This window comes from Protobothrops mucrosquamatus, unplaced genomic scaffold (assembly GCF_001527695.2).
Source record: "Protobothrops mucrosquamatus isolate PMUCROS unplaced genomic scaffold, P.Mucros_1.0 scaffold468, whole genome shotgun sequence".
Classification (NCBI taxonomy): Eukaryota; Metazoa; Chordata; class Lepidosauria; order Squamata; family Viperidae; genus Protobothrops; species Protobothrops mucrosquamatus.
In genome coordinates, this window is record NW_015386789.1 from 891,778 (window position 1) to 918,217 (window position 26,440).

Consider the following 26,440-nt stretch of genomic DNA (forward strand, 5'->3'; position numbering starts at 1 on the left):
GAGAACAGCGATGGGCAACTGAGTCTCAGCATTCACTTGTGTGCATCCCAAAGGGCAAGCTGCTACGGTTATTCTGGAGGAATGAAAAAAGCATTACACGCTTGCTTTCCAGACACAAAGCACATTTCAGTGGAGAACCTGGAGAAAAGCAGAACGTTGGGGCACCAGGTTATGACCTCCTCTTCCTCCTCTTCTCATTTGCCAGCAGCAAAACCTCTCTAACTACAGGACAATGGGGCCACCCTCTCAAGTGCCATAAAAATAAATACATTAATTATTTTCCAGCATACACGCAAAATGATTCAGGTTTCCCTACTGGAATTGGTGGGGAAACATGAAAAAGGAGCCTATTTCAGCATCTCTTTGCTATCCCATGTGCCTGTCAGGTAGCTATCAAGGAAGGTCTGCCAGGGTGAAGTGGAAGGTATATTAAGTGGTACCACTGTAGAAGTGGAGACGTGGAATTGCCCAGGGGAAAAGTTAAAATGGTTGCCATCTCAAGAGCAAGTAGAAAACGTTCAAGCTTGAGGGCAGGAGGTTGCTTAATTGTGTGCCCTGTGCCACTTCAGTGCCTCCCATCCTCCTGGCTCATTTGTAGTGCTGGAATGGTAAATAACACAAACACAGAGCCTCTGCTTGTGTCGAAATAAATATTAAGAATTGTCTGCTTATCAGCCAGCAATGTGAGTGTGTGGGGAACAAAGCCAGCTTGAGTCCTCAATACAGGAAGAGATTAACAGCACCTAGTGAGAAGTGAGAAGAGTGATCTGCAGGCAGGTAGTATAGCTCGCTGGATAGGGCTCCTGCCAAAACTCCCACCCCACCCTGCACCCAAGGGAATGCATCTGGGGAGCAGCAGTCCTCGGTTGGCTTCTTCTAATCTGTTTCTTCTGTATGGCACAGAAGAGTAACCTCTTGACGTCTTCCTCCTATTGCATGAAGAGGCTTCTCAAAGAGAGCCGCAAAAGAAGATGCTGTGATTAAAAAAGGAAGGACCAAACAGCTGAGTCTAATGCAAAGGTAGCCCTGCCACAGCTCCACACACAGGAGGCATCATCGCCTCGGTCAGGTATGGTCCCAGATGCCACCAGCGGAGAGCTGAGGAAACTTCTCCCTTTGTGAGAATCCGTCTGAAGCTTCATACAATGGTTCCGGATGCCTAGGACCTTCCTCCTGCAGGAAGTCACCTTTCTTTCGCTGGTTAAGAAAGATGTCCTAGTAATTCTGTGACGCAGTGGCTGCAGAAGGGAGACACGTGTTACGTGCCTTCGCGGAGAGCTGAGAGGGCCGTGATTGTGCCAAGAGGAGTCTTTTTCAGAACTTGCCCTGTTTCAACTTATCAATGTGGTAGGTGAGTTTCAGCGCCGGCCCCAGTTTCAAGCCCATGTACTTCATCATCATGTCATTACGCAACAAGAGTAAGGCCTTGCCATCAATCTCCTGTAGGCATAGAGCAGAAAGAGCCATGTTTGTGCTATGTCAGAAGTAAAAAGAGGCTGGATTAGGGTGACTGCTGATCTATGAGATAATACATGACAGAGGTGCCTAATTTTGCAACATCAGTTGCATAGAAAAAAGAATTTTTTTGACATGCCTTGACATTATGAGTGACACTTAACAAAAGCCCTTCATTTACATAAGCTTTACATGGAAATTAGAGGCTTAGGGTTTGGCTTTTTTCTTAGCTACTTGGAGAAAGTCTTTAAAACTGGAATTCAGCCTTTATATAACACTCATTGAGTAAAGCAGCTATTTACATCTCTGCACTGTACTACTCCGTCTCTCTACTTCAATTCTTATGCTATCATTGATGGTCAGATATATTCATCCTATATTGCCCAAATAATCTTGTTTACTGTTGGAAGGCACCAAAATTTTGCCTCCTGTGTCACTGAGAGATATTGATCTTCTCAGATGGAAAAAACCTCCACAGAATTATTAATAATATGTTAAAAACTGCCTTATCAGCAGGAACCATCTGTTAGGTGACAGCACTTCCATCAGGAGGAAAATACTACCCAGGCCAAGTCTGATAACCCTGAAGGCATATTTACGTGTTTCCGGAAGAGATCTGCATGGGGTCCCAGCTGGGGGTCAGCGTCTCTTACAAACTGCATGACATCTTCTACTGTCCAGGCCGAGGGATCCCGGGTGCCCGACCGTGAAGTGTCTCGAGAACTCAGGTATCTGTCAGAGCCTGGGGGCATAATGAAAAAATGCAAATAAATACTGGTGCTGCAAAAGCTCAGGGATCCATGCTATTGAAATAGCGGTTTCTGTGACACTCTTTAAAAAGAACAACCACTGTCAAGTTTAATGAATTACAAGTAGTCCTCTACTTATGACCACAATTGAGCCCAAAATGTCTGGTGCTAAGTGAGACATTTGTTAAGCAAGCTTTGCCCCATTTTACCATCTTTCTTGCTACAGTTGTTAAGTGAATAACTGCAGTTGATAAGTTAGTAACCCGGTCGTTAAATAAATCTGGTTTCCCCATTGACTTTGCTTGTCAGAAGGTTGCAAAAGGTGGTCACATGATCCTAGGACATTGCAACTGTCATAAATCTGGCTCAGCTGCCAAGCATCCAAATTATGGTCATGTGACCACGGGGATGCTACAGTGTGAAAAACAGTCATAAGCCACTTTTTTCAGTGCCACTGTAGGTTTGAACAGTCACTAAATGAATTGTTGTAAGTGGAGGACTTCCTGTATTTGCACCAAATGCTTTTAGATGGGTAGAAGGAGTGCCACTTCATGCCCAGGATTCATCAAGTCCCTGCCTTGCTATTAGTAGGACAAAGGTAAAGCTAGACTGCCTCACAGAAGAAGAGTTTTGAGGACCCTTACCCCCAGCACCCAGTCTATGCCCAGCAGTAGCGCTGCACTGAGTGAGGCTGGACGGCTGATGAAGGTGTCGGTATCCCTGCAGTCGGAAGTCCCTTGAGTTCCGGATGGGGCTAGACACGCTAACGGCATTCAAGGCTGAGTCGATCGGGTCCAAGCGAGGCTCCAGAGGAGCAGGGAGACTGTCATTCAAGACAAAGGTTTCACCTGAAAGACATAAGCAACTGGTGAGAGAGGTGCAAGCAACAGTGACACTGTTGCAGTGTACACAAACATCTTGAGTCAACAACGTGGAACAAATTTACTCAGCTAGAAAGTTGGGGAGGAGGAATTATTTTCACCATTTTGTATCAGGTTCTTCGAGATAATTTTTCCCTACATAACTAAGTTCATTCATTCTCTTCATGTCCTAGAACAGAGGTCCCCAACCTTTTGGGCACCAGGGACCGGTTCTGTGGAGAGATTTTTCTGCGAACCGGAGGGTGCATGGTTTTGTGTGCTGCCTGCATCCCGTGGATGGGGCTTTGCTTGTTTGTGTGGACCGGTTGCTGGCATGCTATGACCGGGTACTGGTCCATGACCCAGGGGTTGGGGACCCCTGTCCTAGAAGTACTTCTGCGTGGAAAACAGTAGATATGTTCATTCTGGAGCACTTCTGACCAGCCAATGCAGTGGAAAGGCTAAGTCTTTTCTTACTAAAAGAGACCATATTTTAGCATTCCCTAGGCATGTTATGGCAGGACTGCATTAAAATAAAGCACCAAGAATCCTGTAACCTTGGTCCTGCTTTTTCTTTTACTATTGAAATAGGAACCTATCTAGACATTCCTTCATCTAAATTCTGCTGCTTTTTTGTACTTAGGTGCCAGTTCTTGGACAGAATAAACATGAAGTGTTGTCTGGCACCCATTCCTCATTTCATTCTGGCAGAAAAGTAAATTGACGTTAAGGAAAAAACTCTCCAAAACCTCTGAATTTCTTATGTGCTGCTGTTCGTTCAATGCTACATGAAGGGTGTACAGAAAAACTTGTGCCAGTAATGCTTCTCGATCGTGTATGCCATCAAACCCTCACACCTTCTGTGTATGAGACTTGGATCTGCTGAGATATGGCATTATCTTTAAAATATCCCCAAAGGGGTGTCACACATTGGTCACCCAATGGAACCAGGATGTGTTCACAGTTCAGCTAATGAGATAAGTTCAAGTCACTTTTTTTTTTTAAAAAAAATCTCATCTTACTTGAACTACTCACCATAAGCCTTTAAACAAAGTAAAGAAGCTACAGTCCATACAAACTTTCCCTTTGTTGTACAGAATGCAAGAGTTAGAAGGGACTTTGGAGGTCTTCTAATCAAGGAGGAGATCCTATACCATTTCAGATAAATGGCTGTCCAATCTCTTCTTAAAAACCTCCAATGTTGGAGTACCCACAACTTCTACAGCCAAGCCATTCCATTGACTAATTGTTCTCACTGTCAGGAAGTTTCTCCTTAGTTCTAGGTTGCTTCTCTCCTTGATTAGTTTCCATCCCTTGCTTCTTGTCCTGCTTTCTGGTACTTTGGAAAATAGGTTAACCCCCCTCTTCTTTGTGGCAGCCCCTCAAATATTGGAAGACTGCTAGCAGGTCAGCCCTATTCCTCCTTTTCATTAGACTAGACATACCCAATTCCTGCAACTTTCTTCGTATGTTTTAGTCTCCAGTCCCCTAATGATCTTTATTGCTCTTCTCTGCATTCTTTCCTCAACAACTTTTTTCATCTTGCTGTCTGAATCACTGGAGAATTATCTTTTTGGTGACCAAAACTGGATGCAGTATTCCAAGTGTGGTCCTGCTTTCCTCGCACTTTCCTACTGAAAGCAAGGCAAATTACTGCAAGCATAAGAAAGTACTATTTTCCCTCCTGAAATAGTTCTAAATGCTTATGTGCCCATAGTCATATGGCAACATACGTCCATAAATGAGAGGAAACCTTTTTATTAAGAGACTATGGGCCATGAGTGGCAAAGATTACTTGTGTGACAGAAGCTGAGGGACTTTCAAAGAAGTAAGATGTTAAAAATGTTGATAGCTCACTTACTTGTCTTAATAAAGAAAGAAACAACATTAATTACGGTAAGAGTTCAACTAGTTCAGAATCCTGTTCCATCTAGCCATGAATCCTATTCCCAAGTACCATATGTCCTTAGATGCTATCTGGGAAGCTCACTAGAATGTGAAGACATTGTTATTGTCCTCAACAACTGGTATCCAAAGGTTATAAGAAACAGACGTTTCATACAGTTATCATGGATAAGAAATAGTGACAAAAAGTCACTAATTTTGCCTTTCAAACCTGTAGGCATAAACATCAGATGGGAACAGAACATTAATCTTCAGCCCATGATGCCTCTTGCAAGCAGGTCCTTCTTGTACTTGCTTGCACTGAGAAATAAGATTGTGCTAGAGAAGACCATTCATCCCATCTTCACAGAAATGGTAGAACTGCTCACATGCAGGAATCAAAGCATATTTTGTCCGCCTGAACACAGCCGAATAATGTCTTGTATGGGAATAGGAGAGGCTGATATTTTATTTCAGGATATTGTGATTGCTAGAAGAGCCATGGTGGTGCAGTGGTTAGGAGGTAGTATTGCAGGCTAATTCTGCCAACTGCCAGCAGTTCGATTCTGACTGGCTTGACTCAGACTTTCTGAGGCTGGTAAAATGAGGACCCAGATTGTTGACTCTGTAAACTGCTTAGAGAGGGCTGTAAAGCACTGTGAAGTGGTATATAAGTCTAAGTGCTATTGCCCGAAAGTGTAGAAAAAACCCTTAATTCCAGTAATATAAATTTATAGATGGCTTTTGTTCTCATAGTTATGCACAGGTAATGGGAAGCATGTAGATTAAGAAGCCCGCCAAAGAAGTTAGCACTTCTGCTTGACACAGAGGAGCAGAAGGCATGGTCAAGATGGCAATGTCTACAGTGCACAGCTGAGCCAGAAGCAGAACACAGACATGAGTTTCAACCTATGCTGCTTGTTAAAGAAATAATATCAGAAAGGCTGGGAAAAGAGGCTGTGCTCACCTTCCAAAGGGTGATGGTCATTCTTTGGTAACTTGGGGGACAGAGGAGCGCTATATGGAGGGAAATCTTGGGAATACCTCTTTGTACCCCGGGCTGGTCCCTGCAGAGAGCCGTGTAACGAAATGCTCCTGTCTAGGAAGAGAGAACAAGCCCTGCTTAAGATCAGCACCTTCTTTGGGAAACAAATGTTCTGCCTCATAGCAGCAGAATTGCCATACTCTATGGACTGGTCATTGACTGCCATAATTCTTTTTCTTCTCTTATATAGTCTCCCCCATGATCTATAAGTCCACCAGCAGAAGCAGCTGTATTGCTGAACTGAAGGATGATTTTGAAATCTCTGGGTGTTACCAATTATCTCATCATGTCTTCTGTTCTATGCAATAACTGAAGAATTTTATGAAAGGGACAGTGGCATTTCCAGGGCCAATAACGGCTTCATCAGAAGAGAGTTTTTATTTTTTTTAACGTCTTTTTGTTCTCCTAAGTGAAAAATTGGTGTATCATTTCCAATACATCTTAATTCTTATGCATGAAATGGGGAATCTATTGCAGGCTCTTAACAGAGTTGAGCAATGACAAAATGCCTCTTTATAGTTAATTTGATCTCCTTAGTTGTTTTGTGCAATTGCTGATTTTAAGCTTTCTGCATGTCATTATTCCTTGATTGTTTGCAGTGGTGCTTTTCAAATGATTCTTAAAAAGTATTTGCTCATCACAGGGAAATTTCAGAGCTCTTTGTTTGGCTGAAATGGGTAAGCTTCAGAATATGAAGTTAAATGCCAAGACAGCTATTTGTGAAAATCATGTAAAGGTCAATATTAAAACACAAAATAACAGCTACAAGATATTCAACATTTCCTTGTTGAATATCAATGCCTACTTTTCTAACTCAAATTTCTTAAGACTGGCACTGGCTGATTTTAAAACATATGGGACCATCACCCCAGGAAATTGATAAATTAGATTTAAAATTTACCAGTGGTTCTCTAAGTTCATTTAGCATCTTCTGTGAATTTCAGATGTACAAAAAACACAATCCCCATCTTTTTCATATTTTGTAATAAAAACAGTTCTAATGTTATTTTATTTTCACTGGAATCATTGGCTGTTCTAATCAGAAATGATTCAGAAACATGTACATTTCAGTCTGTGCAAGATGGATCAATAACAATATGATAAAAAGAAACAACTCAATAATATTATACAACCTACATATAGTGCCTGGGTATCTGATGATTGGATAACTTAACTGGTCAAAGGTGATATCTCCAAGTCATTCTAGTAACATAATCCTCAAGTATTATGTCAAGTCCCGACTGGGAATTCACAGCTCAAACTCACTATGATTCTGGTGATCAATAAACATTGCAAAGTAAATTAACTCAGTAGTTGTGTTTCTTGGGTAATATGCTTATCTGTAACGTGGACAGGGTTAGCAGGTTATGTCTGAAGGCCATGTTGTCATCTGTTGCTTATTTATTTCAGATAGATAGATACATAGATAGATAAAGAGAGACATAAATATATATCATATCATATCCATCATCTGTCTGTCTGTCTGTCTGTCTATCTATCTATCATCTATCTATCTATATCTATTTATGAAAACTATCTAGATAGCACACTGTAATCCAACAAGGAGACCACATCCACCCCACTCAAAACCCCAGGAAAACAGCCAGGTTTTCAAGGCCTCCCAGAATACTGTCAGAATCTTCACAGTGATAATACAATTGAATTCATTTTATTTTCTATAAAATTTTGAGTATAATTTCTCTAAGTCTGGCTTTGCTGGAGGTGATTTTGAGTATCAACCAGACATTACATCTGTACAGTAACTGACAGATATTATCCATAATAGGCAGCTTCCTTAGATTAAAAACAGGAGAGGACCAGATGTGAATAATGGACAAATACTGTTCAGTTTATGGAATGTACTTTTTCTTAGTGCTCTTTATGAAGCTAGAAGGAGTGATCAATGATGGTGTGACAACACTATTGTGATTAGGGCAAAATTTTATCCCTCCCCCCCATTTTGGTGCGTGTGGGTTTTTTTAAGAAGCAGAATCTAAAACCAGGAAAAGCTGGCTTAATTTGGAGAGGTGTTGGAATTTTTAAGGGATAGGTTTCTTAAACTGCTTCAAAATTCTAAGGAATCCAAAATGTTTACCCGCAAGAAGCCCAGGACTTGTTTAACTCTGAATTACAAGTTATTTTAGTATAAATAAAAATATGACTTGAGGGCTGATATGGAAATGTTGTAATCTTTGGATGCTGTTCTCTAGTCTAATATGACAGTGTATAAAGTGTAATCTCCAACATTCTGGCAATTACTGCTAAAACTTGACTATCAACCTGGACTATATTTACCTATATCCATATGCATTCAGATCTTCTATAGAGCTTTAACAAGTTGGAGAAATATATACACTTTGAACAACTGTGATTTATTGCTGATCTTTGTGCTGGACTTCACCTGAACTGACTACAATACTTCTATTTCATTTTGTGAAATCAGAAGAGTTTTTTCTAAACGGAATTGGTAAGAGGGGAATAAGCTCTGAACATAATTCTACCTAGTTTTTGAGCTGACATGAATGGTTTTATTACATACATTATTCTATGCCTATATTTATCTATCTTAAATTCAGATTTCTTAAAGCATTTTCACTCCATCATGCTTAATTAAATAACGGAACAGTGATGCTTAGATTAAAAGCTAAAAGCCAAAGTATAAAGGGCAATGCTTAGCTTTGGCTAATTAAACTTTCACTGATGTCAGTGGGTTCACTCTAAATATGGTAATGTCTGGATCCACCAATACCTACTAAAACACCAGGAATTTGAAGATATTAGGGGTACTCAAATAGGGTAGTAAAATGATCTCTATAAGTTTGTTTTTGCAGTGAAAGCCAATTCTCTCTCTGAATGGTATTGTGTAGTTCAAAAACTACTACAAACCTGGGAAATAATCTAAATTATTCACTTCCTAGCCCAATACAGACTACAGGTAGTCCTTGAGTTACAATCACAATTGAGCCCAACATTTCTGTTGCTAGACAGTTGCCCCATCTGATGACTTTTCTTGACACAGTTGTTAAGATTAAAGAATCGCTGCAGTTGTTAAGTTACCGCGTTTTCCCGAAAGTAAGGCTTACCCTGAAAATAAGCCCTAGCCTGATTTTTTTTGGGGGGGTAGGCCTAATATAAGCCCTACCCCAAAAATAAGCCCTAGTTTTGGGGTGAGGCACACACTTAAAAATCAAGTTGGGGATGGAGATGTGGATCTGCCCCATGTGCCTCACACCCACCACCTTGCAGCCAGGCCTCTCCTTGCCGGCCCACTTCTTCTGAGGCCTCTTCTGCAGCCAGCCCTGCATTTCTCAGTCACAGGCCTTTCCTGAAGGCCTCTGCAGCCGAGGACCTAGGTCAGGGGTAGGCAACCTCGGCTCTTTTATGACTCATGGACTTCAACTCCCAGAATTCCTGAGCCAGCATCGCTGGCTCAGGAATTCTGGGAGTTGAAGTCCATGAGTCCATGAGTCCATGAGTCATAAAAGAGCCGAGGTTGCCTACCCCTGACCTAGGTACTCAGCTGCAGTGGCCTTTCAGAAAGGCCTAACTGCAAAATACAGGATGGAATGCAGCTGCAGGATGAAGCTGATCCTTCGGCCCCAGAAGGAGTAGGCCTGCTGGGCGGGGCTGTCGGTGCCAGAGGTGAGTAACGCATCCCCCGAAAATAAGACCTGGTGCCTCTTTTGGAAGAAACACAGTAGTAACACGATTGTTAAGTGAATCTGGCTTCCCCATTGACTTTGCTGGTCAAAAGGTCACAAACGGTGATCGCATGACCCCCAGGACACAGCAACTGTCATAAATATAAATCAGTTGCCAAGCGTCTGAATTTTGATCACATGACCATGGGGTTGTCACTTTTTCCAGTGCCGTTGTAACTTTGAACGGTCACTAAATGAACTGTAGTAAGTCGAGGACTGCCTGTATTAAATAGAAATGCATAGCTGGAGTAGGCCAGACAAATTAGCCCAATTAAAATACTGCTGAAGGCTCTGTGGACATCATTCTTAGAATGAAAAAACAGCTAAGCTGCACAAAGCTGTCAGAGGACCAAGACAAAAGACCTGTATATAGTTATTATTTCTTGCTTCATTGCCTTTGCTAGTTATATATAATATCATTACACATCATCCATCTTACTTTTCCTTCTGCCATCCCATCATAAAGAGAAAAGGAAAAAAAATGCAGTCGTAAAAAAGAAATAAAAAGGGTCAGTCTTTAAAGCAGCTTCCACAGGGTCTATCAAAGGTACTGGATGAATTCAGGGTTCTTTCAAAAACCCACATACCAGATCTTTGGCATTTCAAAGGGAATTCAAGGGAAAGCATTATTTTTCTGAAAGCTGTTCAAAAATAAGATAAATAAAGTGAAACTTCAACTTAATGGAATCCCAACTTAATGGACTTTGGATGCAACCAATTTCCGTCCAGAGATTCTCCTGAAATAACTGACAAATTTATGACATCTGAAGTAGTCTGGGCAAGGCACTGACATTTATGCTAATGTTGCAAATGACACAAATGAAATAATTGCAATGAATGATATAAATGTCCATTTCAACAGACATTTGGAGTAATCGGTACCCTCTTCCCCCAATTGGTCTATTCAATTAAGATTTTACTGTTACACTTTGCTTTTTAGCTTTCAAGTCATATATCATAGTTACCCCCACCAACAACCCATGAACAATAGTAAGTCTGTCATTGTATTTTTTGTCTCAGATAATGTATTTAAAACATAGACTCTGAGGCACTTAAATAATATTATTAGAAGGAAAGGCCCTATCAACATGTTCAGCTCTATATCAGGTAAAATAAAATGCATACAGATAGTCCTGGACTTACAACTGGTCACTTAGTGAACATTCAAAGTTATGATGGACTACCCCAAAGGTATTTATGACCTGGTTCTGAAGCTTGGACAGGCACTCCTCCCCTTATAATTATGTGATCGCATGTCAGGTGCTCAGCAGCCAGGTTGCATTGCAGCAGTCCATGGCCAAATCACCACGTTTTATAACATTTTTGTTGAAAACTAGTATTTACTACTGGTTTTCAGGAAAAAAATGCCCCAAAGCGAACAGTGGGTTCGCTTTATGACTACAATGTTTGCTTTAAGACTCCAGCAGTCACTTTGAGACATGGCATTTGCTTAACGACTGATGCAAAAAAGGTGATAAAATCAGGTCTGTCATGTGGGTGGATCTGTTTTTATGACTGTTATGAATTACGACTGAAATGGGTCATAAGTTGAGAACTACCTGTATAAACTTTGCTCCAAGTTTAAAAAAGGCACACAAGAATAGGCAGGGGGTAGGAATAGGTTCAAAATGATTAATGAATCTGTTTGGCGAAACTTTACTCCACCTGCAGAGATTAGCATGAAAACTCTCCGAGCCAATTCTTACCTGGCAGGTATTTGTCATGGTCATATTCTCTGGAATGATGCATGTGGTGCTGAGTGAAGGGCTGGTTCCCAAAGAGGTTGTCACTTCGCAGGTTGTGGCACAGTTTCTCAAGGAAACGGAGGACGTAAGTAATGCTATTCACTGCTGGTAAGTTTAGAGTGTGCTGCTCATGATCAAACACAGCTGAAAGAGGAAACCAACAAAGCCAAATATATAAAAATGTTACAGAGATGACCAACAAAGCTCAACCTCCCCCCCCCCCCCCGCTGTCCACTTGTCATTCAATCTAATAAAATGCTTTCCAGATTTAATGACTAGAACATTACTCCAATGCAGGGGTGGGCAACTTTGGCCCCTTTACTACCCATGGACTTCAACTCCCAAAATTCCTGACACAGCCAGAATTCTGGGAGTTGAAATCCACAGGTCATAAAGGGGCCACAGTTGCCCAGCCCTGCTCCAAAGATTTCTAAAAAGCGCATGATGCTGCATTGTCACTATTAGAACCTCATGGCTAGATTGTGGCTAGCAGGCATGTTTCCTGGGAGATATTTTCCCCAAAAGTAGGACAGATGAGTGTTACCTGAAATAATCTCTCCTCCATGGCCTTGCTTAAGAAATGAGAAGACAGTTTTCTGGTGGTAAGCACAGTCAATGCAAGCTTGGACTGCTTGCTGCAGGACTACGGACGCTCGAGCTGGACCAAAATGGTCAGGCAATTGCTGGATTTTCTTTTTGTCCAGATGAGGGCCAGGGCTACAGTTTTTATTCAAGTAGATGCAAACTAGTTGGGGGGGGGGACAAAGGGGAGAAAGGACAAGCAAACACATAAGAAGCCTTCAATACTTAATTTGAAAAAACAGAAGACTGTAATAACATTTATCCTCTATTGGTTAATTCCTAATGCATGAACATTTGTAAACACAAAATGGCCTTTTTTAAAAAAAATGTTTAGTCTGTGAGATTGCAACAAAGATACACTGTTCTTCATATGCTTATGAATTCATCTTGAAACACTGCCTCATAATTCCTGGAGAAATTGTACAGTTAAACAGGTCAACCACAAAGCACTTCAATATTTTTAGTCTGATGCCAGTTACACGAACAAAAGAATCACCTTGGACAATCATTCTTTTGCCCTATTTTTTCCTCTATCATATGGAGTTGCTACCTTCTAAAAATCTCCCTCATTAGGTTTGTCATTCATTTATAGATTTGTTCATTTATTTGATTTCTAATTCCATCCAGGTGCTAAATGACTCCAGGTGGCTTACCAAGAGTATGAATTTGAAAATGTCAAGGTACTATAATAAACTATAAAATCAAGATAATAGAACAGCCACACCAGGGGAAGACAAAACTCAAAATACATTAAGATTGCCATGAGTTCACTAATCATCCCAGCAGAATGCCTGCAGGAAGAGCCAGGTTTTTTTTTCTCTCAGAAGAACTTTCAGAAGTAATAGGAAGCAGTTCCTTACCTGTAGGGGCCTGCATAGCAGAACTGGGAATAGTAGCTGCATCTTGTGGTACCGTACTTGTGTCAGGCTCAGGAGTGCTAGTTGTAGGGGAAGTGGGTGCTGGGTTTAGTAACGTTCGCGGCTTTCTCTGAAAATCAAAAAAGTTTAATGGCTTTCAGTGGAAGAACAAAGTCTACTGGGTACAAGGAAGAAGTTGTTAAGAACTGATATTACTGCATCAAGGACAGGCTGTCAGGAACATAAAGAGGAAATGGTGTCTCTGACAAAAGTGTATGAAGCCTAATGAGCGATAAAAATATCTTGAGTCAACAGCAACCACCAAGGGGAGTGGCATAAAAATTGCGATTTATAGCGGTGACAAAGATTTTAAGCAGTTGGCTGTCTTTGCTTCCTGCTTTTCCACTACAGCAGTGGTCCCCAACCTTTGTGGGTTAGCGGCCTGGCTGGGGGGGGGGGGAAAGAAGGGAATCGGGCCATGTGAGCAGGCGTGTAGTTTGACTCGCGCAAGCAGTGGGCCAGCGCACTTGTGCACATGCGCACTTGTAAGCAGGCCCACGGTCCAATTGCAAATAGGCCATAGCCCGGTAGTGCGCCGTGGCCTGGGGAGTGGAGACCCCTGCTCTACGGAGCTTGAAAGTAGCCTACAAAGAATCCTGATCAGTCCACAGCCTGTTCACATTTAGAATTAAAGCTCTTTCAAAAGTTTCAGTCCTGGAGAGTCGTCCTTGTGATTTTAAGGTAGTAAGCAGGAATATATGAAAAGTATATTATATCTAGTCAAAGGGTTTTAATTAATTAATGAACTGCCAGTTTGGCCTAGTAGTGGTTAAGATGCTGGCCTAGAAACCAGGAGACCGTGAGTTCTAGTCTTGCCTCAGGCATGAAAGCCGGCTGGGTCACTTTGGACCAATCACCAGGAGACTGTGAGTTCAAGTCCTTGAGTAGGAATGAAAGTCAGCTGGGTGACTTTGAACCAATCACTCTCTCTCAGTCCAACCCGCCTCCCAGGATTGTTGTAGGAAAATTAGAAGGAGGAAGGAATATTAGATATGTTTGCCACCTTGAGTTATTTATACAAAATAAAGTTGGGGTAATCGGCAAGCAAACATTCTTCTTCCATCTTTGGGCATACAATAATCTTGCTGCAGTGACCATATCAAGGAAGGAGGACTATGCTTGATAGTTCAGCCCGACACACTGATCACCTACCTTTCCACCAGGCTTTGGCCCCCTCTTTTTGGGGAATTTTAAAGGCTCCACTGCCTTGGAAAGGTTGGGGTTGGGATGGCTGGTCAGCACCTTGGGTGTCCGGCCTCTTTTACGACCAGGTTTGCGTCCTCTTTGTCCAGGCAGATGTTCCAGGATACTCTTTGTGCTGTTGTGTATGGTGCTTTTTTCAGAAATCACATCAGGGGCAGGGAATGGGGTCTTTGGAATGACTACTGGCATAAAAGAGGAAGGAGAGGAGATGATCAAGGACCACCAAAGCTTCATTCAAAAGTCTGTCTGGAAGACCTAAGGCATGCAATCATTCTGCTGGTGTGCTTGTATTAAGGTTTAAACTAGGGGTGTCCAACTTTGGCACCTTTAAGACTGGTGGACTTCATTAAAGCCATCTCTAGGGGGCTAAGTCTCTGAATAATATACAATAGTTTCAGCCAGCAGAAGGGTGCATATCTACTATGAGTGTATGAAATCCACAAAACCAGTGTTTCTCAGCCTGGGCAACTTTAAGAGTGTGGACTTCAACTCCCAGAATTCCCCCAAGCCAGCACTGCTGGGGATTTAAACAATTTTATTTTTATTCATCAAATTTATATGGTTGTCCATCTCATACAAGGTGACTCTGGGCAGGGTACAATAAAACCAATTATCCAAACCGATTGTCATCATTCATACCATCTAAAGTAATGACAGTGGGCAAGCACATATTTTTTTTAACATGCTGCCATTTAACTTGTTTTATATATTCTATTTTCACTTTTCTGTTGTTTTTTTTAATCATTGAAAGCTTTGCTAAACAGCAGTCTGGATAGCTTTTAAAACAAGCCACACAAAGAAAATGTGTGAAATGGAAAGGACTTCATTTCAGAAGATGCCAGTGGGTGGAGCACAGAGTCATCTAGGTCAAGATACTTATGCACAAGAGCTAACTGTTCATACATTTCCCATTCATACTCAGATGCAAGCATGTTCCTGAAGCGATAATACTCAAAAACAAAGGCTACAGAATGACTCTAGTTCCCATATTACATATTCTGCTACTACACAATACAGTAAGGTACCAAGATTTCTGTTCAACTCTCAAAACAGGCAGAGAACTGGGATTACTAGAAATACAACTCCCGAGAAATGGTGAAGTCTGGACAGACAAATCTATAGTTATGTTGGGGTTTATCTTCTGGTATTTCAACCAAATGACAAGGAGGAACAGAGGTACACGTCTTTTGACAGAGACATCATTTTTACCAATTTCTGCCTGAAGCTATTCTCCCTTCCAGCCTGAAATATCAAAGCTGACTAAACCCTTAATCTGTTCACAAATATTTGGAAAAAATGGTTGACAGGTACAGGAAGAATGTCAGGTGCCATTTAAAAACAATTAACTTTTATATGCTTGCTGAGCATAATAAAGTTGTTTGAACGGGTGACTGCATCAACCAGAACAAAGAAAACTGGGATGGATGCCTATAGTTGTGCTCCAGTGCTGTAACTTCCATTGCCCTTGGCACAGCAATGAAAAGAGTGCATCCTTTTAAAAGTCTCCCTTGCTTGGCAAGACCTTCCTGTGTCTCTGCCAGCTGGAATGGTGCCAGGGTTGAAACTCTACTCTTCACATTCCAGATCTCTTGATAATGCAGAAAATTGCCTCTAGCTCACAGTCTGTCCAAAGACAATTAACTCTTATGATCCTGTCTCCCAGCTGCTAAGAATGCCAGATAATTCAGGTTCATTAGTGTTGACTAACTTTAGCGGAGGTCACTGTGAATCCAAACTGTACCGCTTGATCCAGAGCGGCGCATGTTGCAGTTAAAAATTCAATACGTGTTGATGTTTGCCAGTAACCTTTAACGTTTCTTTTTAACTACGGGTAGTCCTCAACCTATGACCATAATCGAACCCAACATTTCTGTTGCTAAGTAAGACAATTGTTAAGTGAGTTTTGCCCCCTTTTATGATCTTTCTTGCCACAGTTGTTAATCACTGCAGTTGTTAAGTTAGTAACACGGTTGTTAAGTGAATCTGGCTTCCCCATTGACTTTGCTTGTCAGAAGGTCATAAAAAAGGGGATTCCATGAGTCTGGGATGCCTGCCACGACTGTCATAAATATGAGCCAGTTACGAAGCGTCTGAATTTTGATCATGTGACCACGGGAATGCTGCAGCGATTGTAAATGTGTAAAATGGTCATAAGCCACTTTTTACAGTGCCATTGTAACTTCAAATGGTCACCAAATGAACTGTTGTAAATCGAGGACCACCTATATTTCCCCATCATTTCTGCAGAATTTATCGATGCTCCACAACAAAGGTTAGTCTGTTGAGCAGCCCTGCTGATAAAGGCATCCTCATTTATCATTAACCATTTATTTTGCTCTCTGTGATAGAAGACTCACAACAGGGCAACAAGCAGCACCCAATCGTTGTGTAACCCCCAAAATCAAGACATCAAAAATATTAATAGAAGGGTTCTATCCATTTGAAAAGAACTACATGGCATGCCTTGCCAGCCAAGAGGTGAAGAGGCATATGAAGGGATCAACAGCTGAGGGAAGATCAGTTGCTAGTAGCTCACTCTAAAAAATAGGAACTGAGGATCTGGCCTGCCAGTTTCTCACTCCCTGAAAAAAAACATCTCTGAAAATCAAATGCAGATGAAGATAGAAGGATGATTCTTAATCCAAATTTTTTTAAAGGTAATTGAGTGTTCCTGAGGTATTGATATATGTCCGTAAAAATTGTTATCAACATGTTGGGCTAATTATCAAATACTTTTAAAATGTTGATAGGTAACTGATAGAGAGAAGAAGCAAAAACCAAACTATAGGTTAATACTTTTGTCCTTCTTCATTTAGCAATCAACGTTGGGATTTTCTGAATTTCTCCATCAGCCCCCTGAGATGCTGATTCATAATTATGCTGATGGTGACTAAAACGTGTATAGGATCATTGACATTTAGGCAAGAATACTAGAAATTTGAGCTTTCGTTTAAATGGAGAGTAGCTTATTACATACAGTACGTGAAGCTGGCAGCTTCTGTAAACTCAAGATTATCAAACAGATAATCTGCTCCCTCTAGTGCTAAAGAAGCTAAAATGCTCCAGAGTTTTTGCTGCCAACCAGCCAAACTCTAGTCCTAAAAAAAATCAGCATATACTCATTTTCCAACTATTTTCAAAGCTTGGTGTGCTTGAACAGTAGTAACCAAAGAAGGAAAATTTACAGACTACAGATATCCCTGGAATAATTGACTTCAGGTCTCCCACAGAGTTGGGATACATCTCCCATTATTCTCAGCTAGCATGCCCAACAGGGATTGTGTAAACTAATTAGGCGGACATCGTATTAAGAGAAAAATCATAGAAATAGAGGATACCATTGTATGATATCACTGCCCATTTAGACTTCTACTGTTGAATTGAGGTTGAACTTGAGATCTTTAGCATATAAAGCACATGTTCCACCACTAAGCTACAATCCAATATAGATCGTCTCTTGCATGGCTGGGAATGGATGGAACTGATTTATAAATTAATACAAAGAATGAATTTGAAGCATTACAAGACTGTTTTTTACCATATAAACAGAACTAGTGGACATATTTATTTATTTATCTGAATTTACAAGGCACCAAACTCCAAAAGTTTCCAAAGTTTTGCTTTCTAAAACACTATCAAAACTTGCCATTTTGTTCAGTGGGCAACTCTAAGTCATACAGGCAGGGTCTCTGCTAAATCTTACGGTGATCTGAACAGAAGTGGAAGATTATCAGCACTGATAAAAGCAGCATAGCACACGAGCAAATTGTGATAAGGTAATGCATCATCCGTTACAATCCTTTATACTTTTTTGTGGGTGTGGGAAAAATATGTTTCCAATCTTGAGAAAAGAATGCTTTGGGCCCTTTATTATTGCACTTTGTCCTATCCAATAATTCCAGAAAATCCAGAAGAATTATTCTGCACCTGCTTCTAAACTTGGTGTACATTCAAGAAATCAAGGAGGATGTGTGACTGCACTGTTACGGTTGCTTCAATGTTTGCGGTAGAGTTGCCAGCACTCAGATGAGCGTTGCAATGCATTATTACTATATGGGGATCCAGCAACAGTCAATCTGAACAGAAATGATAGGAAGCACTAACACATGGAAGTTGTTGTTACTGTTGCTAACTGGAGCAGGGCCTTGACTTCAAAGCATCTAATGAGGTGAGTACCAATGGAGACCAAGGCCAAAAGAGGAAAGGATACAGAAGAGGATAGGCAGTTCTTCAGTGGATTCTTTCACACGACCAAAATGTAGTGTGGCGCAGCGGTTAAAGTGAAGTATTGCAGGCAAACTCTGCCCAGCCTGGAGTTTGATCCTGATGGGGTTCAAGGTTGACTCAGCCTTCCATCCTTCAGAGGTCAGTAAAAAGAGGACCCAGATTGCTGGGGGCAATATGCAAACAATGCTTCCATACTGTAAACTGCCTAGAGACTGCCATAAAACACTATGGGGCAGTATATTAAGCCTAAATGCTATTGCTATTTTCACTCTAAGCCAGTGGTTCTCAACCTTCCTAATGCTTTAATACAGTTCCTCATGTTGTGGTGACCTCCAACCATAAAATTATTTTCGTTGCTACTTCATAACTGTAATTTTGCTACTGTTATGAATCGTAATGTAAATATCTGATATGCAGGGTGTATTTTCATTGTTACGAATTGAACATAATTAAAGCATAGTGATTAATCACAAAAACAATATAGCAATGCTCGCTGGAGAAGCTTACTCTTCCTTGCTCAAAAATGTTGGGNGAAGGAGATGGAGAAGGAAGGAGACTGAAGGGGAAAGGAAGGAAGGAAGGAGAAAGAGATTGAAGGGGAAGGGATGGAGACGGAGATGGAAGGAAGGAAGGAAGATTGAAGGGGAAAGGAAGGAGATGGAGAAGGAAGGAGATTGAAGGGGAAAAGAAGGAAGGAAGGAAGGAAGGAGAGAGAGAGATTGAAGAGGAAAGGATGGAGATGGAAGGAAGGAAGGAAGATTGAAGGGGAAAGGAAGGAGATGGAGAAGGAAGAAGATTGAAGGGGGAAGGAAGGAAGGAAGGAGAGAGAGATTGAAGGGGAAGGGATGGAGTTGGAGATGAAAGGAAGGAAGGAAGATTGAAGGGGAAAGGAAGGAGATGGAGAAGGAAGGATATTGAAGGGGGGAGGCACTGCCAAGGACACACAAGCAGCTCCGCACAATTGCCCGGGGAGGGGGGGAGGCTCTGGTGGAGAGCCAAGCAGTGGCACATCCGGGTCCTCGGAAGCTGCGCAGTGGCACATCCGGGTCCCCGGAGCTGCCGGCCGCCCTCTCACACCCGCCAATCTGGAGCCCCCCATCTTCATCCCGGCACCTCTTGCCCTCTCCCAGCCGCCCCCCGGGACCTGCCCGCCCCTCCAGCCTCCTGAGCGCCATCGCAGCGGCGGGGTCGCGGGAGCCCTTTTCCATTGCCGCCGCCTCACCCTCTTCCCCGCCCCCTGGCCGCTTCCACGGCCCAGAGCCCGGGAAGGAGTCGCTCCTGCCCAGCAGCCCCATGGCTGCGCCAGGTGCCGGAAGGCCGAGGCGGCCTCCGATGGTGAGGGAGGCGGGCCGGGCGGCGCGGGGGAGGCTCCCGCGCAGCGCGGAGCGCGGGCGGGCAACCAGGAGGCGTGGAGACTGGCTCGGCGCTGCAGCTCAGCTCAGCCAGCAGCGGTGGCAGCGGCGGAGCAACCCAGTGGCAGCGCCAGCAGCGGCCCAGACCTGGCTCGGCTCAGCCGCCCACGCAGCTGAGCCAGCCCAGGGCGGTGTCGGGGGCGCGCGCAATGGCGCTGCAGTGGCAGGAGCAGGCGCTGTCGGAGAAGGGCGTCCTGGAGGCGGAAGAGCCGGCGGAGGAGGAGGGCGGCGTCGGCGTCTCGGTTCCTAAGACCATCGGAAACATGTGTTTTCCGATGGTCTTAGGCGACCCCTGTGAAAGCGTTGTTCGACCCCCAAAAGGGTCGCGACACAGGTTGAGAACCGCTGTTCTAAGCAACCTTCTAGAGTCTAAAGGCCTGTAAGCCAGCTTTCCAAATCCTAAATAGTTCCCTGGGAAGTTACAAATCATCTAACGCTGGGCAAGAGAAGACAGTAAACTGGCCTGCAATAATAGGGACTTTTCAATGAGCAAACAAACATGTTCTTCACCAAGATTAGCTTAGTTTAACAAGCAATTTAGAGTGTAATAAACTATGTTCTATGGAATGCCAGGGTTCCCTGGACAACCTGAAGATGTTCTGCTGTCAAAAGCATTGAAGGTATTACTAGTCCCTCTGTCACCATTTTTTTTTTTTTTTTTTTACAAAACATGGATTTATAGCAATCATTAAAACCAGGAGTGTTTACTAAAATAGGCTGAACATTACAACTCTAAAATTTTCTTAATAATGCTTAATTCAGACACTGATGAAGTATGCTGCTATTAAGATTTGTAACCAATGCAATAAATACATGGAAAAATAAAATAAAAATAAAAATTGTTGTCTTCTAAAGGTAGAGAAAAGCTGATTTAATCCAAATCATTAATGCTTTATTGGAGATATATATTCATTCTTGTGCTATTCTTCCACCATCATCATTTTCTCCATGGCTGTTAATTTATTGGATTTATACCCTGCCTTTCTATTCTCGCAAACCTTTAAGGCAAAATCAAAAACGAAAAGATAATACAAAAAGTAAAAATACAGCAGAATGCTGGTAAACTCTCTGATCAGTGAGAATTTCTACAAAACTGGAGCCATTCTCCCTTGCCCTCCCTGTTCCCCAATCCTAGCTGACTATATTACAAAACACCCTGGCATACAAAGCTGACAGAGAAACACACTTATACATCAGTCAGGACTCTGAGACACATGGCAGGTTGGAACTTTCATCCAAGGCTAAGTTATGGGTAATAGAGAGGTTTTACTCAATGATCTGGTATTAAACAATTGTTAGGTTGGAGGAGCCACCATCTCTGTTGCTTTCTCTTCCTTGGTTAGGTTTACACCTGAAAGGAAGAGATGTCATTGGCTACCCTCCTTTTCCTACAACCCTCTGATTTTTGTCCGCCCAGGCCATTTTCAATGCCTCCCTCTCTTATTTTTCTGATCAATCTTATAGAGATATGAGATATAGATGGATGAATGGTGGTAGACACTGTGATGGTGCACTTACCTTTTGTTCCAGGGGGCTGTAAATTGTCACCAGTCAATGAGCACCAGCCAACAGGAAAGATGTCACGAGAATCATAGCGGCACCAGTAATCAAAGGCTCCCCTCCAGCCATCAAAAGTGATAAGGACTTCAGAACCCCGTACCTCACCAATGGTGGCTGGGCAGATGAAATGCGGGTTCTTCCTGTCTACAGCCTCAAGTTTCATTCCCATCTTAAAGAAATTCTGGGATGGAGACGGTGGCTCCTAGGGGAGAAAGACCCAGTAAACATCCTAAAGTCAACCGTAGGTCCAGACTTATTTGGTCACGTTTCTCAAAATGCTCTTGCACAAGATATCATAAAAGGTCAAGACTCTGCATCGGAATGACTCCAATGCTTCATTGCTCAATTTCAGATGCATTGTGATACTGGTTTTTTTAAAAAAATTGATTGGGTTGTACATCTGATTCACTTTTTTTTAACTGACTTAATTTCAAGAAAGCAGGAGGCACGGGAGGGCTATATTTGGGAAGTTCCTATCTGCAGTTCACCCAAAGGGTATTTTTTATAGTTCAAACGAAGTTATCCTGAATCAGTTAATGGTGGAAGAACAGAAGTGTGCTGAAAGTATCAAGTGCCCCATTTGAAAAGCACTGTGGAGAACAAAAATATGACAGTATAAGAAGAGGAAAAGCATTCTGCTCTGTGGGCAGTATCTGTTGGACCTGGACAGCATTAAAGTAAGGGGGTTAAAGATACATCCTGATTTTTAAAACCAGGTTTGAACATAATGACTAAACAGAGACACTGCAAGTCCAGACTTCTTGAAATAGCCAGCCAACCCTCCCTCTTCTAACATTCTTTCCCTTTTCCTGTTGTCAGGTTGAATTACGTTTCTCCCAAGTGTCAAGGTTGCTTTCAGACACCTGCAATAATTCTTACTAAAACCTGGCACACTCAAAAGAAATCTAGGACCCAACTTGATTATATAAATTTCCTTTCTTGCAGTTAAAGCAACCCAAAAAAAAGATAAAAAGCGGTTTCTACCAGTCATCTATATAAGCATAACAGTCTAAAATCTTGGCTCCCACCCTCACCCCCACCCCCCCATCTTTGGATCTCAATTGTTTGGTAGCTATTCTGTTCAAGTATATCTCTTGCACCCACCTTAATCTTTAAATGGATTTTTCTATATTCAGCTTTCCCTCTTGTTAGACTTTAATCTTAACACAAACACGTTCACACAGAAGGAATCCTGACTTAATTGATTCCGTTTTATTGCCTATAGAGACTCAGTTTCCCCAAGATTTATCTCTTCAGCCTACAGATATTACTCACAGAATCTCATCCAGAAATTCCAGCACATGTCCAAATACAATTCAAGATGCTGATTGTACATAAAGCAAGTAATGTGGGGCCAGGTTACTCGAGGAACTGCTTCTCCCTGATAGTTTCTGCCCGTCCCATCAGACTTCACAATGGACAAGCTCTGGGCCCCCAATGAAATATGTCTTCTCTATCATGGTACTTGTCCTGGGAAACAGCCCCCCCTCCCTGAAATATGGACAACCAGTCAGTCTTCTGGAAGCACTGGACCAGGGGGATTTTGAGCTGTCATGTGGGTGCAGCCTAATCTGCTAAGTGCTAGTGAGATTTTTTTAAGGGCCTTGACTTTGTATTTTTTAATGTAATGGATTGTGATTGTGTTCGGTTCTTATCCGTTCTGTTTTCTGTGTGCCTTGGCAGATGGGCAACTGTATAAATATATTAAACAAATATTGTTTTTTCAACAAGAGGTGTATCAAGCAGAAGTAGCCAGATTTATTTATCAAAAGAAATGGAACCATGTGGTTTCAGAGTATCAGAAAGGCTGCATACTACAGTACCTTATGGAAAATTCGAATGGGAGCCATTTCTGCTCCATTCAGAGTCTTCAGAAGAAACATAGGCCAAGAGGAAGCATTCAGACGAAAACCTGAAGTGGAGACGGAGGCTGTTAAAATAGTAGCTGTAATTGAGGACATCCTAGCAGTCACCCTTCCATTATGAAGGCACCAACACAGAATTCACTAATACTCCCAGCAAATATTTCCACAATGCATTAATCTATGAAGTTGTAAAGGAAGTGCAGAATTTACAGACATGAAAAATAGAATGGAATAATCCTGATAAGAAAACTTTAGTACAATATGGAAAGTTCCTCATTGTCATGGCAATAAACAAAGGAAGCCAAAGGAAGTGGTGCCGATGTAGTTCAATAAAACAGAACGATTATCCTTCAATTTTAACTTATTTTACTACTGATTCCAATAACATCAGTCTACTTAGATAAACAGTTAAGAATTCTATGAAAAAACCCTTCCAGATCAGTTAGTCATCAAATGTTCAAGGAACACTCAGTCATGCATCTCTTGAACTACACTCTATCAAAAGCCTTCAAAATATTTAAATTTAGTTTAAACCGACTTTCAGACTAGCTGCTATCCTAGTTACTTGTGATAAGGAAAAATGACCAGATTACGATATTTTGCAGTACAGCAAACAAAAGGAAATTCTCGAGATGGCTAAGCAGTCCTCAGCTAGTATGAATTGACTTGCTTACAACTTGGCGAGTAATTCCTTGGAATCCAGCACAGACAGCATAGGGGAAAACAAAATTAACCTCAGCAAATTTAGGAATCGATAACAGAATATGCTTTTCAGGAAGACAAAGCACGACTCCTGTAGATTTCATTCTCAGGAATCTTCTGTTAGATATGGCAAGAGGCACCAGGTGCTTGCAGTTTATGGGAGTCCTGAGGGATTTTGTTCTCTTCAGCATTAGCAGAAGAGGCCAGGAGCTTTTCTGAAAATGGTGAGTCATTTATATAAAAAAGATAGTGTCAATGGGACTTCCTCTACTAACACTCACCAGAAACAAAAGGCAATTAGTAAAAAAAGAGGGCCTCCTGGATTAGCAGACACCATATTTGTAAAAAAAAAAATCATATGCCAGGGATACCATTACTGGTATTGAAGAAAGTAGGGGCCAAAGAAGGTTTCAACTCACCTAAAGGAGGCTGGAGCATCCCGCCATTTTTTTCACAGTTGCCAATGGGCTGGATTTCTGCAGAATCTACCAGACGCCAGAAGTCATTCTTGTTGTCGCTGCCATCAAGGCGTAATCGGAGACGGGCACCTGTCAGCCCCACCACAGTGGCGATACAAGTTGACGTGGTGTTTCTGGGATCTTGGGCTTCTAACTTCATGCCGATCTTGAATTCATTGCTAGGCGGGGTATAAGACTGAGAAGAACAAGGCTATTGGTCACACTTCCTCCTTTAGGCAGCCCATTTTATACTCTCCCCAAACTCCTCTTCCTCCCTTCTCATTCCCTACATTGTTCCTGGCATCTGAACACCAATAAAACTTTTTCGGCTGTGATTCACAGTCAGTATGCAAAGAGAAATCAACAGGAATAAGAAACAGGGGGAAGAGAGGAAAATCCAACCATCAACAGAAGATTAATTCTCTTCAACTGAAGACATTAAAATCTAAACTTTTCCCCTTCCTTTTGTTCATCAATATCTTTTGAGGTAAAACAGGCAGAATTTCATATTCTAACCAAACTATCCCTCTTTATTACTACTAAACCCCTTTCACGCTTACCTTCTTCATTAAACACTCTTGAGGTCATAGAAAGCTCCCTTATGTAAGTTAGATCATTTACCCAATTCCTACGATATTGTCTACTTTGATACCTGATCCCACTGAACTGAATATGCTAGGAATTATACCCAGTACCTTTACATGCAGATTACATCTGATACTTTCTGCAATACTCCAAAATCTTTGCTTCTTGTACTTTCACTTTGCAAGTGATATTAAATCAACGGGCATGCTAAGAAATATACATTGATTTTTTTTGGCAATTATTCACTTTCGTCACTACAGTGCATTCCCTCTATGCAAAAGTGGCTTTTATTTTAAAATTCTAGTCAAAGACAATACCCAGTAGGTCACATCTGAGCTCAGATATGATGACAATAATCCTGTTTAATTTACATTTAATCTAAAACAATTACTTACATTAAGTCTAAAACAATCATAATGTATTATGAATGCATTTTCAATGGTCTAGGTCGGGGTCTGCAACCTTGACAACTTTAAGACTTGTGGACTTCAGCTCCCAGAATTCCTCCCATTCTGGGAGCTGAAGTCCACAAGTCTTAATGTTGTCAAGGTTGCAGACTCCTGATCTAGGTCCTTCCAAACTAGTTCCTCACATTGTCAGTTTTTTTTCTGTCTCTTTCCCTCTAACAGATTTCAGTGCTAAAAAGAAATGAAAGCAGTGTGGAAAAAGAGGAGAGGGAAAGGTCACAAGTGAGAAGCAACACTGAATGAATTTCCCTTTCCTGGAATTATTTTGTAAGAAAAACACAGGACATGTCTTATCTGGAAGTACAGATAGTCATTGACTTACAACCATTTGTTTAGTGACCGTTTGAAATTACAACAGCCCTGAAAAAGTGACTTATAACTGGTGCTGACGCTTACAGCCATGGCAGCATCCCCGTCGTCACGTGGTCAAAATTCAGGCGTGTAGCAACCAGCATGTGTGTATGATGGTTACAGTGTCCTGGAGTCACATGAATGCCATTTGCAACCTTCCCAAAGTCAAGGGTGGCAGCTTGATTTATTTAACGGTTGTATGATTCACTTAACAACTGCAGTGATTCATTTAACAATCGTGGCAAAACAGATTGTAAAATAGAGTGTGACTCATCCTTTGGTTAGCAATGGAAATTCTGGTCGTAAGTCAAGGATTACCTATACCCTTAGGTACACACAGCCCATGTTAAATCAGCAATACCTGCGAACTAAGGTTCCTGAGCTATTTTCATCAACTCTAGAACTCATAGTGCACCTTTTTTTTCAGTTCTGTTCTATTATAGAATTTACAACCGGGTACCTGCTTTGTTTGTTCTTCTCCCACCAACAGAAGGCAGAGGAGTCTATTCCATACTTGTATATGAGCCGACTAGAAGCAGACCCCTTCATCCCAACTCTTTTAGAACATGGAATGCTCCATTACCTGCTTGAAGCAATGGGCAGGAGCTGGGATGGAACATGTCTCTTTCAAGTATTTATCCCAGGCAAAATGACCTGAAGAGAAGATGGAGA

The 26,440-nt window shown here is 41.8% G+C and overlaps 1 protein-coding gene across 1 annotated transcript; it reads right to left on the reverse strand.

Moving 5' to 3' along the window:
- Positions 1-1,298: 1,298 nt before the first annotated feature.
- Positions 1,299-24,561, reverse strand: SCMH1 (Scm polycomb group protein homolog 1). The gene is made up of 11 exons (XM_015816597.1): positions 24,327-24,561; positions 23,164-23,252; positions 21,299-21,542; positions 14,091-14,323; positions 12,882-13,008; positions 11,984-12,184; positions 11,401-11,583; positions 5,916-6,047; positions 2,849-3,052; positions 2,055-2,197; positions 1,299-1,440 (listed from the first exon to the last, which is right to left on the reverse strand). Exons 1-11 carry the CDS (start codon positions 24,523-24,525, stop codon positions 1,315-1,317), a joined length of 1,881 nt encoding a protein of 626 aa, XP_015672083.1. The 5' UTR covers positions 24,526-24,561; the 3' UTR covers positions 1,299-1,314.
- Between the last annotated feature and the right edge of the window lie 1,879 nt (positions 24,562-26,440).

Bases quoted from the DNA above. Each gene is read 5' to 3' on its own strand.
- SCMH1 (XM_015816597.1), bottom strand. From the start codon at position 24,525: ATGAAGTTAGAAGCCCAAGATCCCAGAAACACCACGTCAACTTGTATC. The intron at 13,009-14,090 runs GTAGGTGATCAG...TTTGATTTTCAG, and splicing joins GGCCAAAGCCTGGTGGAAAG to AGAAAGCCGCGAACGTTACT. The intron at 6,048-11,400 runs GTAAGAATTGGC...CTCTCTTCCTAG, and splicing joins CCATGACAAATACCTGCCAG to ACAGGAGCATTTCGTTACAC.